General features: G+C 40.4%; 1 protein-coding gene across 3 annotated transcripts in view; it reads right to left on the minus strand.

The window, feature by feature from the left end:
• The window catches only part of MAP3K7 (mitogen-activated protein kinase kinase kinase 7), a 74,627-nt gene extending 64,145 nt beyond the window's left edge, over positions 1–10,482 (minus strand). For all 3 annotated transcript variants that reach the window (XM_054721912.1, XM_028135490.2, XM_008150194.3), the window contains exon 1: positions 10,191–10,482. In XM_054721912.1, the coding sequence (XP_054577887.1) occupies positions 10,191–10,310 (120 nt within the window). In that variant the 5' untranslated portion in view covers positions 10,311–10,482. The remainder of the gene's footprint in view (positions 1–10,190) is intronic.
• Positions 10,483–19,436: the final 8,954 nt, after the last annotated feature.

Below are 19,436 nucleotides of genomic sequence, written 5' to 3' on the forward strand. Positions count from 1 at the left end.
AGGAAATCTCCACCAATGGAGTAAAGAAAAAAAAAAAAAAAGACCAAACCAAACTGGGTTGGGGTCTCAGACATTTCACTCATATGATTGCAAAGACAGACACAAACTCCCGGATTGGAGAGGGCTCCCCGATTGGAGAGGGTGCAGGTCTGGCTGAGGGATCCACCCCCTGTGCATGAATTTCGTGCACTGAGCCCCTAGTAAAAGAATATAATTCAGGAACAGCCAAGAGCATGCATAGAGCAAGGTATGGGAACTTCCCATACCCAATCTGTGTGACAATCTCCTCTAATCGCATGTGTTCATCAACCTGGAAGCTCTCCGAACTTTGTCCTTTTGGGTGTTTATAGAGGCTTTATTACACGGGCATGGTTTATTTAATCATTCCTTATTGGCCACTGATTCAGCCTCCAAGTCATCACCACTCCAAGTCATGGAGGTCAGGGAGGTGGGACTTAAAGTTCCAAAAGTCTAATCACAAGGTTGGTTGCCCTGGCAACCAGCCCCCATCCTCAGGTGTGGTCCAACAGTAACCACATCAACATAACAAAAGACATCCTTATGGCTCTCCTCACTTATGAAATTCTGAGGTTTTGGGGAACTGTGAGCCTGGAACCCTGGACAAAGACCAAATATATATAAAATTTTTATTTTGGTCATCTGAAAGACCAAATATATATTTTTTATAAATCACCATGTCGCAGTATCAAAAAAATGACTTCATTTTTTTAAATGGCATATATATAGAGATATTAAGGGTGAAAATTAAACAATATGTAAAGAATTGACCCCTGCCTTTATGGTATAAAAGTGAGATAGAGAAGAAATTAAAGACAAAACAACAAAACACTTTTTTAATCCCTAGCTGAAGAAAGCCAAAAATGAGAGTACGTGACAGCAGCTAAGAACCACCCCTTCCCCTTCTGAAACAAGCTGAGGGATTAGAGGGCACAAAGGATTTATCCCCCTACTTTTCACTAAGAACCTCTGGAGGAAGGCAGCCTCATAGAATATGCTTTGCCAACATGGGAAGCTACAAATGAGTAAGAATGGCAAGGGAGACAGACAGATGGAAGCCCTACTCAGGTTTGCTCAGCCCCAACAGAACATGGAAATGACACAGAAAGAATCTTGCCTAGAGAAAAGCAAGGTAACTGAAAATTAAATAATCTTCAGACTGCAGGAAGGAGGCTGTTGCTGGGCACAGTGTTGGAACCTATATCAGAAGCTGTGGGATGGTAGACATATTGAAAGTTTGATGATCAGTAAAAGCCAAAGAGGAAGATCTAGTCAGCAAGCAGGGAGAAATGGGGTAAGGTCTCCTGCTTTCAAGAGGTGCAAGTGAGGCTTATGCCAAGAGAACAATGAACCTCATTTGTTTACTCCTGAAACCAATATTTCTTCAATGCCTCTGGGATATCAGAAATATAGCAGTAAATATGACAATGTCCCTGATCTACATGGAATATACTTTCAATTAAAGGAGAAAGGAAAGAAGACAGTCAATAAACAAAGATGAATAAAAAAAATATCAGATTCTAAAAAATGCCATGTAGGAAAAAATAGGATGATGTGACAAAGACATTAGTGGAAACTTAGGGCAAGATAGTATGGGAGAGGCATCTGAGGAGGTTACTAACTTTATAATGAATGGCACAAGGAACCAACCAAAGAAGAAATAACTAATGTAAAAGGCCCTAAGGGGGAAAACACCCTCATTCCCTACTGGACCACATTTGAACCCCATCTATATAGGCTAGGCACTCAAGACATAGAAGTAAACAAACAAATCAAAATCTTTGCTCTTACTGCTTATATTCTCATTGGAAACAAAGAAGAAGCAAGATATAAGAAAAATATATAATTTTTAGAAAATGATAAGTGTGCTAAGAAGAAAAGGAGTGTAATTTGTATGTGCATACATGTACATGCACTCTCCCCACTCCAAATTTTAAACATAGTAGTCCTGCAAGGCCTCATTGAGAAACAGGACATTTTAATAATGACCCAGAGAAATAGTGTTCAGTGTGGGGAGTGCACAGTTGGAGAAGAGAAGAGTGAAGCAAAATAAGGCTGGAGAGCTGAGCAGAGTCTAGATCCTGAACGGTTCTCTGCACCATAATAAGGACTCTGAATTTCAGTCTAAGAGCAATGGGAAGCAATTGGAGGGACTTGAGAAAATATGTAATATGATTTCACATTAAAAAAATTCATTCTAGCTCTTATGTGAAGGATAGATTGGAGGGAAGCTAGAATATACAGAGAGATCAGATATGAGGGCTATTATAGCAGCCCAAAGAAGAGAGGGTAGCTGTGAGGACAAGGTTGATGGTAGTGCAGAAAAATGGGCAGATCTGGGTTATATTTTACAGCTAAAGTCAAAAGAGCTTGCTGATTGATTGGATGTAGGCAAAATGGGTGGAGAGGAAGACGTAGACTAGGCAACAGTTCATAAAGGATAAAAAACAATTGGGCAAGCAGATTTTTTAAAAATAACACAGAGTTCTGTTTCAGTAATACAAAGTTTCAGATGCCTACTAGATATCTGGGTGGAAATACCAAGAAATATAGTGGAAACATGAGTCAAGAAGTCAGGAAGGAGATAAGAACTTGGGACAGTCATCAGCATTTAGTTGGTATTTCTAGTCAATTGGATGATATCACAAAAAAATAATATATAAATACTGGGGTCCCAAAAGTGAGCTTTGAAGCACTTCAAACACAAACTGAGAAAGAACCTGCAAAAACTGAGATGGAACAGTCAATAAGGAGACAGGCAAACCAGGGGAGTGTCACAAGAAGCCTAGAGAAGAGTTTCAAGAAACAGATATAAAAACAGCAAAAGCAATAAACCAATGGCTCTCAAAGGATGGATGGTCTCTAGTTCAGAAGCATCAACATCACCTGGAAATCTGTGAGAAATATAAATTATCAGGTTCCAACTCCAAATTACTTAGTCCAAGGATTGGGCCCAGCAATCTATGTTTAAACAAGCCCTTTGGGTGATTCTAATATTTGAGAAACACTGCATTAGGTTTTATTAAAAACATAATTAACACTGAGACAGGATTCTTCAGTGCAAGCCATCACATAGACCAGAGAGTCCTCCCCTGCTGCTGATATTATTTATGGAAATTTTCCAGAGCACTGAGATTCCATCTTGGGCATAAGAAAGAAGGAGAATTCTTGTGAGCAAACCAATGTTTTTCTTGCCACATAGAAAAAAGTGGCATTGACAGCAAACTGACATACACTGGCAACTAAGATAAATAATGAAAAACCTAAATTTAAACTACAAAACTTTACCAAAATTCTAATTCAAGTTCACAAATCAAATATGCTTTTGGATTGCATCCATATATGAGTAACACAAATTTCTTTGATACATTATCCTAATGCCAACTTTCTCCAAGGATCAATTTTCACCAAGAATGTAAAAAAGGGTGTACATCCAAATTATAAGTATCTCCCCCATCATAGACATCTATCTAAAATGGTGAACTTAAAAATAATATTTCAGATATTTTTCACAATCGCTCATCTGTAAAAATAAAAGAACAGAGGAATGCAAAGAGGGCTTTGGTTTTAAAGAAGTCAATTTAGAAATATTCCCTTCTAGCCGAAACCGGTTTGGCTCAGTGGATAGAGCGTCGGCCTGTGGACTCAAGGGTCCCAGGTTCGATTCTGGTCAAGGGCATGTACCTTGGTTGCGGGCACATCCCCAGTAGGGGGTGTGCAAGAGGCAGCTGATCGATGTTTCTCTCTCATCGATGTTTCTAACTCTCTATCCCTCTCTCTTCCTCTCTGTAAAAAATCAATAAAATATATTTTTTTAAAAAAAGAAATATTCCCTTCTAAATTTATGAATGTTTTCTAAATTAAAATGTCCTTAGATCAATATATATTTTTTTTACGATATGCATCTCCACCATCCACGGTTTAGTCTCCTCTTGATTAGGGGTCCACAACTTTAGTCTCATGTAGTAAGGCAGACTTAAATTTAATTTCTTAATAAAAAATGTAACAGGCCGAAACCGGTTTGGCTCAGTGGATAGAGCGTCGGCCTGCGGACTCAAGGGTCCCAGGTTCGATTCCGGTCAAGGGCATGTACCTTGGTTGCGGGCACATCCCCAGTAGGGGGTGTGCAAGAGGCAGCTGATCGATGCTTCTCTCTCATCGATGTTTCTAACTCTCTATCCCTCTCTCTTCCTCTCCGTAAAAAAATCAATAAAATATATTTTTTTAAAAATGTAACAGAAAAATAAGAGAGATGGTACGTAGGATATTTCCAGGCAAATAGCATTAAAAAGCACAATAAAAAATCAGAATTTGGTGTGTATGTGTGTGTATAAAGAAAGCAACTCCTTAAAAACTAATTTCCTTAGGATGGAAGACTACTCCATTCCTTCATCCAAGTCAGTTTATTAAAAAGAAAAATATCTAAAAACTAAATTGAAAAGGATGTATGCCCTTGTGCTTTGAATTTACTATGAAATAATTCTTCTTAATTGTCCCCAATTCATGTTATTTTTAGTTCAGTGACTATAGCTGTCAGTTTGGTTTGGCCTGTTCTATGGACTATGTGAATGGACCCTGGCTATGCTGCCACTACACTAGCTAGAAATCTGGAACGTGATAGAACAAGCATAGATTTTCCATTTATTAATTAGAACTTGGAACTTCCAGCTATTTCAGAACTTCAAAATCTATTAATTAACTATGGCAGAGTACAACTGCCATGGGCTGACAAGACAGACTTGATATCACAAAAGATTCAAACTTTTTTTCGAGAAATTTTAAAGCTTGCCATAAGACATCTGACCCATAAGATGTCTTTAAAGCTTGCCATAAGACATCTGACCCATTTAATAGGCCTTTCTTTCAAATAATATACTTGTATCATCTTTTAAACTATACATGCACAACATAAAAGTTATCGTTGGCCTACCTCTTCAATGTGATCACATTCCAGATCTACTGAAACCAAGGATCACGAAGTTTCACACAGAAGAGTTTTTTAATAATTTTGGATATCCATAATAAATACTGACTAACCTACGGACTCAGTTTTTTTCAGACTACCATTAAATTAGGTTTTTCTCTATTATCAGCTGCCCATATATTCATAACCTAAAACTACAAAGTATATATCACTTCCAAAGTTCTTCACGTTTCTCTTTAAAACAAAGCCTTTGCATGTCTCTATAATGAAGCTTAAGAACATATATATGGTGCAATGATTATATGTGCCTTGCTCATCTATATATATATGAAAGGCTAATATGCTAAGTGTCCTTCTGACAATCCGACCGGTTGCTGATGCACACTGACCACCGCGGGGCAGACGCTCAATTCAGGAGCTGTCATGACGTGCACTGGCCATTTACAAAGAAACAGCACCGCGGACCTGGCGCCAACAAAGCAACACTCGGCTTCCCCCAAGTGGGACACAGGCCCCGCCACCACCCTGGAGCAACAACCCACCAAATTGCAGCCAGTGCCGCTGCTGAGACCCCATGGCGAAAAATGCGACCCACAGCCCAGCCCAGCCCGGAAATGGTCGCTGTGGGTGCTGGGTAATGACGTCATGTAGCAATGCCTGGCTTCCTCTCCCTAGCAACTAGCCTCCTTGCAGTTTCTTCAACCCAGGAACACGACTTGTTTTATAGCCAGGTGCAAACATTTTACACTTTAACCAAATGTCTGTGAAGCATTTTCCCGTGCCTCATATCATTTGATCCTCACAGCAGTCCTGGAGTAGGTAGATAGGAGACTTGGTAGAATCCTATTTTCTTTTCATTAACCAGAAAACAGAGCTTTAGAAAGTTTAGAAACTTGACCCAACTGAAAAGAAGTAAGAAATGGTGGACCTTGAAAATGACTTCAGGTTTTCTCACTGTGCAGAATATAGTCAAACACTGCTGCAGTTAAATTTTTTACCCTTTGTTCGCCCTGAGTGATCTACAATAATAATCTGCTTTGTGTTGATATTTACTGCTGTGTTGCTGACAATTACCTGAAAGAGAAGTTGGGGTGCTTCAGTGGGCTGGAAAAAGTTTAGCTACCTCAGAAAGCAGGTCTAATTAAGCAAGTTTATTCTATATATAAAAGGCTAAGTTGACTTGCGCGCACACACGATACATATAAAGCGCTCGCTGGCGCAATCGCACACGTGTGTTTTGATCTGTCATTGTCGATCGTGAATTTGGTTGACACTTCTATTATAGAGAAAGGGTGAATAGCAATATTAAAATATTTCTTCTAATTTATTTCCTTTCAATGTGCACAAATCTGTGCACTGGGCCACTAGTATGCTATAATTGAGGTCAACACTGTGAGTCTTCCTTTTAAAAAGCAACTATACCACACATGGTCTATTTAGCGTTTTATTAAAGGTACCAATACCTGGCTTATTCACAGGACCTGACCCCTGATAAACAAAAAGTATTTGCTAGGCAAAATGGAGTGTTATGGAATCTACATTTGCAAAAAGAATCAAATTTCATTTCTAGTATAAATGCTGCCTTAGACAAATCACTAATCTTAACCACTGGTTTTATCACAGATAACAGAACCTATGGTCACTAAATGTTCATTGCTATGCTGTAATAACTTCATTTATTCATTTAACTAACATTTATAGAAAATCTTCTAGGTGCCAGGCACTGGAATTACAGGTATGAATAAGGCACCTTACATTTTGCTGGGGGATACACAATTTTGGTTACTGGTAAGCACCCTAAGGATAAATAGAAGTGACAAAGATCTAGGTTGCTCAGAAAAGCTTTTTAAGAAAGTAACATTTGAGGTAGGACTTGAATGGTGAGGAGCCAGCCCTGAATTTCTGGGGAGAAGAGCATTCATTCCAGGCAGAGAAACAACTGCAAAAAATTCATCTTACTGCTTTTCTCAAACTTCGATGCTTACTTTATTGAACATCTAGTTTTAAAAACTCTTTTCCACTCAATGAAGCCTTGTGTGGTTAAACTTACTTTCGAATTATAGCTTTAGTGCTCAATTTATGTTATATTCATAGTTTTAAATTTGTCGTCCTAAAAATGTAATTATTAACTGTTCTGTGTTTATTCTTGTCTCACAAGTCACAATTTCAAAGGAGAGAATCCTAAGATTCTTCTATTCATTTTTCTCAGTACCTTAGCAGTACTGTGCAGGGAGGAGAATGTTCATTAAGTGCTCAGGACCAATTACTATAAAGGAAATCAGTATTTGTTTCCTCATTCAAAAAATAAGGTTTGGTTATAGAGTACTTTAGAAAGAACTAAAGAAACATCCAGTGGTAAGAGCAACTGACTCAGGAAATCTCAAATTCAATTCCTAACTCTACCATTTTAGGCGTAAGGCTTCTGACAAAACAAACTCAATGATCAATTGTCAGTATCTGTAAAATGGGGATATCACTTGCCCTGTCTAATTTGGATTAGTTGCCCCAACTACATTCCATGGGAGATCATGATCACTGTCCTTAAAGCATAAATACTGGAAACAATAAATGTGTTTTCATTTTAGAATGGAAAGAGATCTTAAATGATCTTGTCGAATCCCTCATTTCATGTGAGAAATCAGAGGTCCAGAAGATGTTAAAATTTACTGAATTACATTATGGCAGAATCAGTATAGCATCTAAATTTTTTAAATACCCAGCTCAATACACTTGTCACCATACCACACTGCCTTTAACCACTTCTTGAAGTTAGTTTCCGAAGTAGATACCTCACAATTTATTCACTACACTTAGATCCAGATGGTAAAAACTAAATTACTTTTTTTTTAAAAAGTACCTATGTAAATTTCTAAGGCTAAAACCTTACATAATTTGATATCAGAATTGAATTTAGGAAATGCCACACTGATATTACTGAGTCACAATATCAGGAACATGTACACCTATTAAATGATTGCATATTTATTTGACTTGTAGTTGGAATGTTTTCCTAACAGTTTCTAATTGAATTGATATAATTCTGATTCAATTACATTGTTATGTGAGAAATACAGATTATGATTTTCTTTTATTTATAGGCAATTTACATGTACATATAAAATACTTTTTTGATCACATAACACTGTTTCAATGTGTGCATATGAAGAATATGTGATGGAAATTATGTAATGGCTTCAACATCAGAAAGGCTGAAAGTCAACCTTAAAATGCAAATAAACTGGATATTTAAAAGAACTATAAAACTAAATGACTGCCTAATATTAGAAATTTTCATTTAAAAACAAAAATCTAGATCTCAGGAATGTCCTAAATATACCAAAGAAAGGTTGAAACATTATCTAAACTCAAAGAAGGGTCTTTGGAAACATAAAAACCTAATCAGAAGTTAAATGGCATTGGGAGAAGAGCAGCAAAATATCTTCTTAGTAACCTTCATTCCTCTAAGAAGCAAGAATGTAAAATGCTTTAGAAACTAGTGTGCAAAAACTAAATTTGTAAGGATCAAATGATGTAAGTCTGTGAAAGCATTTGGTTGACCATGAAGTACAAGTTATTATTATATAACAATTTGTAGTCTACAAGTGTGACAGTTCACCAGAGTAGACGTAAATGTTTATTTAAAAACTGCAATTCTTTTATACTGACTCACTGAATTTTTATTCTTAAAAAAGAAAGAATGCTAGCCATGAAAGCTGGATCAACTTTCTGAAAAAGGAATTTATCATAGTGTCAATAGAAAAAAAAACACCACAAAAAACACATACACACGAAAAAAATTCCCCCCTCTTTTCAAAATACAGGTCCTTTTTTAGCCATGTGACCTTAAAGCAGGTCACTTCCTCTCTGGAACTCAGTTTCCTAGTAATATGTGTCAGACACTGTGTTTGGTGTTTTGCATATTGCCTAGTAGGATCTGTTATACAAATAAATGAAATAGAAATTACCCCTATTTTATAGTTAGAAAACTAAAGCTCAAAGGGGATAGGAAACTTGCTCTGAACCACACAGCTATAAAGTGGTATAGCTGATATATTGGACCTTCCTCTAACTCCAAAGGCCTTTCTCATCCCACTTATACTACCTTGTAAAATAAGGTTGTTCTCAGTGATCTCTAAGGTTACTTTATGAAATAAAAAATATGATTAATACATTATTTTTCCAAAACATGCATAGAAAAACACTTACTTGTTAAATGATAATTATCTCACTACTTCTAGTGTTCCACTACTTAAAAATAATTTGGACTTTGAAAGTAGTGATAACTGAGAATCTATAATATAGGACATACAGGGTTCTTCATGGCATATGTAATGCAAAGTACTTAATAATTTTAAAAATGATGCACAAATAATATTTGATAGTATTTTCAACCAAAGTTTAACACTTTACAAAGTGAGTCTTTAAAATATATACAGTTTTTACTTTTCTAAATGTTAATGGTCCTTAGAACCAATCTACTCCTCTGTGAATTTGAAAAGAAGCAATGTACTAAAGACACGTTATTACCTTGCTCTAGACTTAAATTACGACAGCATAGAGAATGGATTCGGATTTTCTAACAGAGATTTCTGAGCTGATGTTATATTCTAGTTGTCACGGAAATCATTAGTTATCTCCTCAGAATATGCTACTTGAAATAGCTTTTCATCGTAAGCAGCCTGCATTACTCATGTTGAAATTCATCTAAATGAGTCCAATTGAAGGCAGAACATTTAATATTCTGACTACTGCTCTAAGGAATCGGCGAAAGAAACCATTCCACACTCGGGGAAAACACTTTGTTCTACATGAAGATGCATTAATTTATCAAGAAATTTACCGAGCACCCATTACGTGCCAGGCAGAGCGAGATGAACAATCCTCGGCCCCGAAGAGCGCCGCGTCTCGGTGAAAGGACACTCCAGAACGGCCACGGTCTCGGATGGATTCACTACTTAGAGATGAACTGTCTCACCAGTTCACCTTCCCCTTTGAGAGGACTCAAATCCGGGCACCTGAGCAGCAAATCCAACTCAAGAATGCCTAAGTAAGGCAAAGAGAGAACTACCTCGGAGCAGCTGTACGCTTCGAGTTCCCTCTACACCCGGTCTCTGTGGGGTGATGAGGACTCCCGGGTGAACCCCGCGGGGCGCCGCGAATCGGAGGGACAGAGAGGCGCCCTAAGAGTCGGGACTAGGCAGAGGCGGGACCGGCCGGGGCCCGCACCTCCTAGCCGGGCCTCGCTCACCTCTTCCACCTCGATCTCTTTATAGTCGATTTCTTCAAAGTTGAGGACTTGGGAGGGGGCTTCGATCATGTCACTGGCCGAAGACGAGGAGGAGGAGGAAGCAGCGGAGGCTGTAGACATGTTCTCTCGCGGAGCCCGGGGGGGTCCGGGGAGGCTGCCGCCCGGACACTCCGGGGGAGACCCGCGCCCACCCGCCTCCGGACCGGCCTTCAGCCTGGAGCCACGGCGACCCGTGGAAGGGACAGGGGCCGCGGCCACAGCCGAGTCCCCGCTCCGGCTCCTCTGCGCTTTCCGCCGCCGAGCCCCGCCCACTAGACTTCCGGTTCCGGCTTGAAATCGGAAACGGGAGGGGGGGACGAGAGCTGAGGGAGGGAAGAATGTTGTAACTGAGACAGAGAAAGGAAGAACAGTTTTGAGGGTGTGGTGGGGGAGGGTAAGAGGCTAACTGGGATCTGGAGAACAAACTTCGCGAGATCTTTGTTAAAGTGCCTCAGCAACAGTTGGTACCGCGAGAGCTAACGCTCTGACGTACTTAAAATGCGCGAACGGAAGTGGCGCAGAGCAAGACGGAACGTCGGTGCGGTTGGCCTTGTAGGAACCAGCGGGAAAGTTGAAAGCTCTGGTTTCAACTCAGATTCTTGACGTCTGTTATGGACCCGCTCCCGTTTTTTCAGAGACCGGCAGGCAGCCGGGCTAGTGTTGGACTGTTTTTGTGACGAAACTTACTTTCTAGTTGTACTCCTAAACCAAGCTGAACTATTTTTTTTAAGGATTCTTGGAAAATGTGTTTCCCTCAATATATAGGGAAGGAAGCAGTTACTACTGTTACTTTGAACCAGCCCGTGACTCTTAAGAGAGATTCTAAAGCAGATAATACAGAGCAAGCCAGCGCGTGTAACCTGAATAACAATACATAGACTGAGTGCTCAGGAACAGAAGTTAATATTAGATAAAGTAGGTATTTATAATTTGATATAATTTGTTGTGTTTATCTGAAGTTGTGGGTTGCATTAATAGTACACATAGAGTGTGGAGCACCAGGCATTTATAATTAACCATTAATAATAGCCTTGAAAAAAATTTTTTTTTGCCATTTTCAGGACATGAGAAAATAGACTCAAAGATTAAAATGTTAAACAAAAAAATTGACTTCCATAGTGAAGTGTATTTTTTAAGTAAGGTTTCATTGAGCCTGAATGCTAGCCAAAAAGAAGACCAGTCTTGGGACATGGAGTCTAAATCACAAGAAGTATGGTTAGGTAGAAAAGACAGCATGTGTAGCATGTAGAGTTTTGCAAGCATTTTTGTACATCAAAAATTTACATTAGTTATAAGCAGAGGGGTGGGAGGAGGTGAAGTGAGGCCAGCTCTATGTCCACATAAAGACATGCCTGTTCCTGTACATTGGCTGTGGGCAGCATTCTGGAAAGCCCAGGTGTAAACAGCAAGCAGAGGCTCCTGCAGTTAAATGATGCCTGACTAAAATAATCTATGGAAATAGCCACCTGGATATTAATCCAAAACTCCAACAGGCAATAAAGGAACAGTTCTGTCTCGCTCTTCAGGGGCTGTGATTTAGAACATCTCAATTTCTCCTTGTCAAAACAATTATGGTCCTCACAAGCTAGTAGAACCTAGGTCAATGTATCTCCAAAGCGGATAGTAGGGCCTGTGTTGTGCTATCAATAGAATTTTTAGTTTTAAACTAGCTGTTATTCTCTATTTAGTTAGTTTGACTTGAAGCCTAATGAGAAAATTGGAGTTAGAGATGAAGGTTTAAGGACCAAGGATGTCAAATTCTCTCAGTAGGAGATTGATGTTTCTCTCTCTCCCCTCCTCTCTCTCTAAAAATCAATAAACACATATCCTCAAGTGAAGATTAAAAAAGAAAAAAGTTATGAATTCCTGGAAAATACTGTTATTTTTTATTCATAGTTCTAGAAACACTTGATGAGAGCTTGGTGAATGGATAAAAGAATGAAAGAATAATATCTTCTCACGATACTCTGGATGATTTTACTCAGGGTTTTGACTATAACACTGTTATGATGACTCTCAATCTCTCCCAGCACTCAGGTTTTCTTCCAGAATTCTGAACCCATTGGGCATCTCTATTGAGATGTAACACATAAATTTCAAGATTCTAAAAGCAAATTTAAAAGTTATCACATACCACATACTTGTTCTGTGTGCATTTTCTGTCTCCATGAAGGATCCCATCATCTACTCAGTTGTCCAAGTAAGAAATCAGCTTTATTTCTACATGTAAAATGATGCTTAGTGCACTAATAAAACCAATTTGAAGCAATGGGATAACCATTTTTACCTGTAGTTATTCTATACGAATTCCCAAACTAGAATGATCACCTTTTAACCTTGTGCTCTCACTCTGCAGGTCATACCTGATTTAACACCTTGATTTTAATACAGTGGATGCTACCAAATGAGAACTCAAGAAATATTTGTTATATGTTCTGGATGAATGAATAGCTTTTGCCAGTCCTCCCTTGGAGTGCAAGAGGTGTTTTCTATACCTTTGGTTTAGGACTAGAATTCTGCTGACAAGGGACTAATCACTATAGCCATGAAGCTGTTCTGCTGTTCTGCCTGTAACCCCTCCCACCCCCAACATTTTGTTATGAAGAATATCAAACATACAGAAAAATTTACAGTGAAGACATATATTTACTACCAAGATTCTACCATTAATATTTTATTGTGCTTGATTTATCACATATGTCCATCAGTACATACATACATACATGAATCTATCTTTTTAAAAATATATGTTTATTGATTTCAGAAAGGAAGGGAGAGAGCTAGAAACATCAATGATGAGAATCATTGATTGGCTGCCTCCTGCACGACCCGTACTGGGGATTGAGCCCAAAAACCAGGCATGTGCTCTGATCGGAAATGAACCATGACCCTCGTGACCTTCTGGTTCATAGGTCGATGCTCAACCACTGAGCAACACCGGCCAGGCTCTTTTTGTTATTGTTGTTGGATGCATTTTAAAGTGAATTTCCTACATGATTTTGAACATCTACCCCAATATTTCTGCTTCTGTGTCTTATCCACTGATTTTGACTTAGGATATTCATATTAGTCTAAAATCAATTCATGTCTATTTGCTTGCAGACCATCTTGTCTTTTTTTGGGGGGGGAGGAGAGGGATGTCTGCCTGACACCTTTTCACTAGCATCTGATAAAGTCCCAGCAGTGTTTATATTTCTGGATTCAGTCATCACCAAGGTCCAATCTACCTCTCCCATTCTGTGACTTGATTATGTGAACTGGTAAATTTCCATATTTCATTTAAGGTAATTCAAGTTGTATTTTTGTCACTTGTGATCAGAATCCTAAGTACAGTTGACCCTTGGACAACAGGGGTTTGAAGTGGTGGGTTCTCTTATATGCAGATTTGTGGGTGTTGTTTTATTTTGTTATTGTTAATCCTCACCTGAGGATATTTTTCCACTGATTTTGAGAGAGAGAGAGAGAGAGAGAGAGAGAGACATGGATGTGAGAGAGACACATTGATTGGTTGTCTCCCACATGATCCCTGACCAGGGTTGGGATCGAGCCTGCAACCGAGGTACATGCCCTGGACTGGAATTGAACCTGGAAACTGTCAGTCCATGGGCCGATGTTCTATCCACTGAGCCAAACTGGCTAGGGCTGTGGGTGTCTTCCCCCGCCCCAGTAAATATCTGTGTTGTTTCTGATCTGTGGGTAGGAGTCTGCAAATGTGGAGGACCAACTGTATGCATAGATCTTCACTATTTTATATTGGGTATTTGAGCATCCATAGATTCTGGTATTTGTGAGGGGTCCTGGAACAAATTCCCCTTGGATACCAAGGGTAGTTAAGTTTTGAGGGAGTCAGAAGTTATACATGGATTTTCAACTGCATGACGGGGATCAATGTCCTTAACCCCTGTGTTGTTCAAGGGTCAATACAGAGAAATGAGGGAGAGGAGCTGAATCCATCTTAGTTAACCTCAATTTTTTTACCGCCACCCACCCCGGTTCCCCATTCACCATCGGGCGATTGGAGCCTGATGGCCGGGGGAAGGGACCGAGAGGTCGGCCATTCCTGCCCACTCATCGGCTCCGCCCCTGTTGCGGGTTGCCTCATAGTGACTGGTCAAGCGGGCATTCTGGTCATTCTGCCATTAGGGTCAATTTGCATATTACCCTTTTATTATATAGGATAGTATAAAGGATAGAGACCTGGTGCATGGGTCGAGGCTGGCCAGCCTGCCCTGATGGGGGCCCTGGATTGGGGTGGGGTCCCTGCTGGGGGACGGGGTCAGCTGGGCAAGGGGCTGTGGTTGTTCTGGTCTCTGGTCATTCTGGTCGTTCCACTGTTTTGGTTGCTGGGCTTTTATTATATAGGATTGCCTCCCCAAGGAATGTTTTAAGACTTTTTCTAATGCCCTCTAAAGTGTTAATACCACAGATATTCTGTATATTTGTTTTTATACTCTGTGCATATTTCTGTTTATATATAAAAAGAGTAAGATTTTTTCCTTTCCCCTGTTTTCATCCCTGTGGGTCATTTTTCATCTGACATACTGCACTTTCCAGTGTAATGACGGAGAGAATCTCTTTGGTAGCGATTTCAGAAGAGCAGGAACTTCCTTTTTCAAAAGCCTTTGGTGCCCTGGCTGGTTTGGCTCAGTGGCTGGAGTGTAGGCCCAGGGACTGAAGGGTCTCGGGCTTGATACCCAGTCAAGGGCATATATGTACCCCAGCCCCAGTTAGTCTTCTGGGTGTGAGCAGGAGGCAACCAGTCTATGTGTCTCTCACATTGATGTTTATCTCTCTCCCCCTCCCTGTCTTCCACTCTCTGGAAAGTAATGGAAATAAAAAAAGAAAAAGCCCTTGGCAACTTTACTCTTGAGTGAGGAATGGAGGCCAGGAGGTTTGAGGTTGCAAATATCTTAGCTTATATCCAGAACTTAAGGAAGCATGGGCTTTGAGAAGGAGCAGCTGCTAACCAGAGGAAAATCTGAAGACTCTTGGGAGGTGCAAAGCAGGGAAAGGTATGCAACCAACACATGTTCATACTATCTAATAAAAGGGAAATATGCAAATTAACTGTCACTCCATCGCAAAGAAGGCAGCACCCATAGCCACAAGATGGCAGCACCCAGTCCTCTCAGCCCCACCAGAGTCCCCCAGTCCCGGAGGGGCGGCCACTGACAGCGGGCAGCATGAGCGGACTGGCGGAATGCTTGCTTCATTCCGTGCCCAGCCGCAGATGGGCCCCTGGGCCGTGGAGATCCTCTGGGCAGTGGGCGCGGAGCGGCCAGGCCCCGCAGAGAGCTACTGGTGCACGGATTCGTGCACAGGGCTACTAGTTATTCATAAGTCTGTTTAGGCTGAGCTCTGTACCTAGAAAGTGCTACTTTTAACTCCTTGTCACAGAACCAAACTAGTCCAACTTGATCAAATATTCTTTTCTGGAAGTTCAGTAGTAGTTTTCAGCTGCACTGTATTCAAAACTGCAATACACAGAAGATAGCTATGGCATTTCAATGACACAGCTGGAAAGCAGCTCCCCAAATGTATGCATTTCTTTAATATTTAAGTTTATCTCATATCTTCATCCTAGGTTTTTCACAGAACCATGGAGTTGCTAGAAGGGTTTGTGTGGCCGGTAAGAGTATGTCTGTGAAGGTAGAGTATTCTGGTAGATGCAGCTTCAAGGCAGCCTTTGTTCTGACATTACAGATAGCTGACCTTTCTCTTTGTAGCTAACGTTAGTCCCCCTCCATCCAAGCTAGCTGCAAGGCAATTGCATTTGTGGTGCCCCTGTGTCCTGCAGATAAAGTACCATTGTCTTTGAAATATGTGGCATGAAAAATTCAACTGGTTTCAAAATTCATTTATTTATATTATCACAAGAATTTGACCATTACATTTGCCATTTAAAGAAAAGAAAGAATTACTAGTCTTTAACATAATTTATACTTTTTTTCATTTACTTGTGTGAACAAAGTTTTCTTTGATGATGACAATAAAGAATTCAAAGAACTCATTCTTAAAATGTCTTGATCAGGAATTGATAGTAGCCATTTCAAGTATACATTTTTATATTAAAAGTTATGAAGAAAAGGTTATTAAAATTTCTACCAAAAATTTGAAAAATATATTTGATATTTATACAAATTCAGTGTTTAACATTGTCTCTAATACTGTGTATTTATTTTTTAAAATTACATGGTGTGAGAAAGCAATGGTATTTTTATTTATTTTTTTTAATCTTTATTGTTGAGATTATTACAGATGTCCCTCTTTCCCCCCCCCCCATTACCCCCTCCACCCAGGTCCCACCCCACGCCAGGCCTTTGCCACCCTATTGTCTGTGTCCATAGGTAATGCATATATGCATATAAGATCTTTATTTAATCTCTTCCCATCCTCCCAACCCCCTTTCCTCTGAGACTCGTCAGTCCATTCTATTTCCATGCCTCTGTTTCTATTTTATTCACCAGTTTATTCTGTTCATTAGATTTTTTATTTATTTTGATTTTTTTAGATTTAATTGTTGATAGGTATATATTTGTTGCCATTTTGTGGTTCATATTTTTTATCTTTTTCTTTTTCTTCTTCTTCCTCTTCTTAAAGAATACCCTTCAACATTTCATATAATACTGGTGATGAAATACTTTAGCTTTTTCTTGTCTGTGAAGCTCTTTATCTGACCTTTAATTCTAAATGATAGCTTTGCTGGGTAGAGTAATCCTGGTTGTAGGTCCTTGCTATTCATCATTTTGAATATTTTTGCCATTCCCTTCTGGCCTGCGTAGTTTCTCTTGAGAAATCAGCTGACAGTCATATGGGCATTCCCTTGTAGGTAACTAACTGCTTTTCTCTTGCTGCTTTTAAGGTTCTCTCTTTGTCTTTAGACCTTGATGTTTTAATTATGATGTGTCTTGGTGTGGTCCTCTTTGGGTTCCTCTTGTTGGGGACTCTCTGTGCTTCCTGGACTTGTAAGTCTATTTCTTTCACCAGGTGGGGGAAGTTTTCTGTCATTATTTCTTCAAATAGGTTTTCAATATCTTGCTCTCTCTCTTCTTTTGGCACCCCCATGATGTGGATGTTGGTACGCTTGAAATTGTCCCATGGGCTCCTTACACTATCTTCATATTTTTTAATTCTTTTTACTTTTTGCTCTTCTGGTTGGGTGTTTTTTGCTTCCTCATATTTCAAATTGTTGGTTTGATTCTCAGAATCCTCTACTCTACTGTTAAATCCCTGTATATTATTCTTTTTTAAAATATATATTTTATTGATTTTTTACAGAGAGGAAGGGAGAGGGATAGAGAGTTAGAAACGTGGATGAGAGAGAAACATTGATCAGCTGCCTCCTGCACACCCCCTACTGGGGATGTGCCTGCAACCAAGGTACATGCACTTGACCAGAATCGAACCCGGGACCCTTTAGTCTGCAGGCCGATGCTCTATCCACTGAGCCAAGCCAGTTAGGGCTGTATATTATTCTTTATTTCAATCAGTGTATGCTTAATTTCTGACTGGTCCTTTTCCATTTTTTTGGAGGTCTCTAGAAGATTTGTGAGTAACCTTACCACCATGGTTTTGAACTCTGTATCCAGTGGTTTGCTTTCTTCCATTTCTTTCATTTGTGACATGTTTATTTGTCTCTTCATTTTGGCTGCTTCCCTGTGTTTGTTTCTATGTATTAGGTAGAGCTACTATGTCTCCTTGAGTTGGTAGAGTGGCCTTATGTAGTAGGTGTTCTATAGGGCCCAGTGGCTCAGCCTCTCCAGTCACCTGAGCTGGAGGCTCTAGGTGCACCCCATTGTGGGCTGTAAGCACAGTCTTGTTGTAGTTGAGACTGGATTGCTGTTGGTGTTACTAGGAGGAATTGACCTCCAGGCCAATTGGCTGTGAGGGCCGCCTGTGAGTACAGTGGGAGAGCTCCTATGCAGGAGCTACTCCTATGGAGCAGGACGTGCTTCAGTGGGGCTTTGGTGCTTATTAAGTCTGCCCCTTGAGTGTGTCCCTTACGGATGTGAAGAGCTGTAATCTGGTATGGTCTGACTCTGACCACTGGGTACACTGGCTCTTGGGTCTCCAGGGAGGTGCAAAGTCAGCCACTGTCTAGGGCCACCCAGCAGGAGCTACAGAGAGATGTGCAGAATCCTCCTCTTTGTATTGGGTTTGGAAGTGCCCAGATGAGGCCCAGCTGTGAGGCAAGGCAGGCTGGTGCTGGTGCTGGTGCCAGGTCTTGGGCCTTTTATTGATAGATCTGGGGCTCCCTGACCCAGCTGCAGCTTGTTTGACAGGTTTTTAGCCTGAGAAAGGACAGGCCATTCATATGCAAAAGCTGCTGCACACAGCTTGGGTGGGGTTGTAAATTGGGTGGGGTGGGATCTTAGGGAATCACCAGGGCAGAGCAAACAGAAATGGCTACCAGTCAGCTCTGCACCGGGGGCCGGGGGGGGGGGGGTTGTCCCAGGAGGGGAGCAATGATCCTTGAAAGCACCTCTATTTAGAAGAAAGCCACCCCCAAGCTCCTGCCAGACAGTCCAGTTTCTCCTCATATGTGTCTGGGTCCCCCAGAGCCTCACCCGCCACTGGAGCTCAGAGGAAGCAGGAACTTGTAAGTTCAGTTTGTGGTGCCAGCCTTTTAAGGGGAGCAATTGGGTCTCTAGCAGCCTGTGTGTCACTCAGTCCACCTGCACTGGTTTTTACAGCTGGTAGTTCATACTGCCAGTAGGGACTTCTTTTCCCAGGTCTAGGACCCTGGGATGGGCGTCTGGTGTGGGCCTGGGACCCCTTGCTCTTCTGGTTGGCCTCCACAGAGGTGATTTCCCTCCTGATTAAGCGACACACGTGGGTGCCAGACCAGCCCGTTCCGCACCTCCCATCAGTCTCAATGTGCTTGCTTCTTTACTTATCTAGTTGTAGGACTTCCATTCAGCCAGCTTTCCAGAGGTTCTGGGTGATGGTTGTTCTGTATTTTAGTTGTAATTTTGATGTGGTTGTAGGAGGCAGTGAGTACAAGTGTTTGCCTACACCGCCATCTTTATTCTCCTCTCTATCATGGATATTTCTTAAGTATTTGAGAGTTTTGAAATTGTTTTGTTCTCCTAGGCAATTTAAATCTCTCCATTCTTAAAATTACTAATTTTTAAGATAGTTCTCTTTTAAGATTTTGCAAGGGTAAAGTTTAGCCTCATATTTCTAAAAACTCACTACTGTTTAATC

Source organism: Eptesicus fuscus, chromosome 10, assembly GCF_027574615.1.
Source record: "Eptesicus fuscus isolate TK198812 chromosome 10, DD_ASM_mEF_20220401, whole genome shotgun sequence".
Classification (NCBI taxonomy): Eukaryota; Metazoa; Chordata; class Mammalia; order Chiroptera; family Vespertilionidae; genus Eptesicus; species Eptesicus fuscus.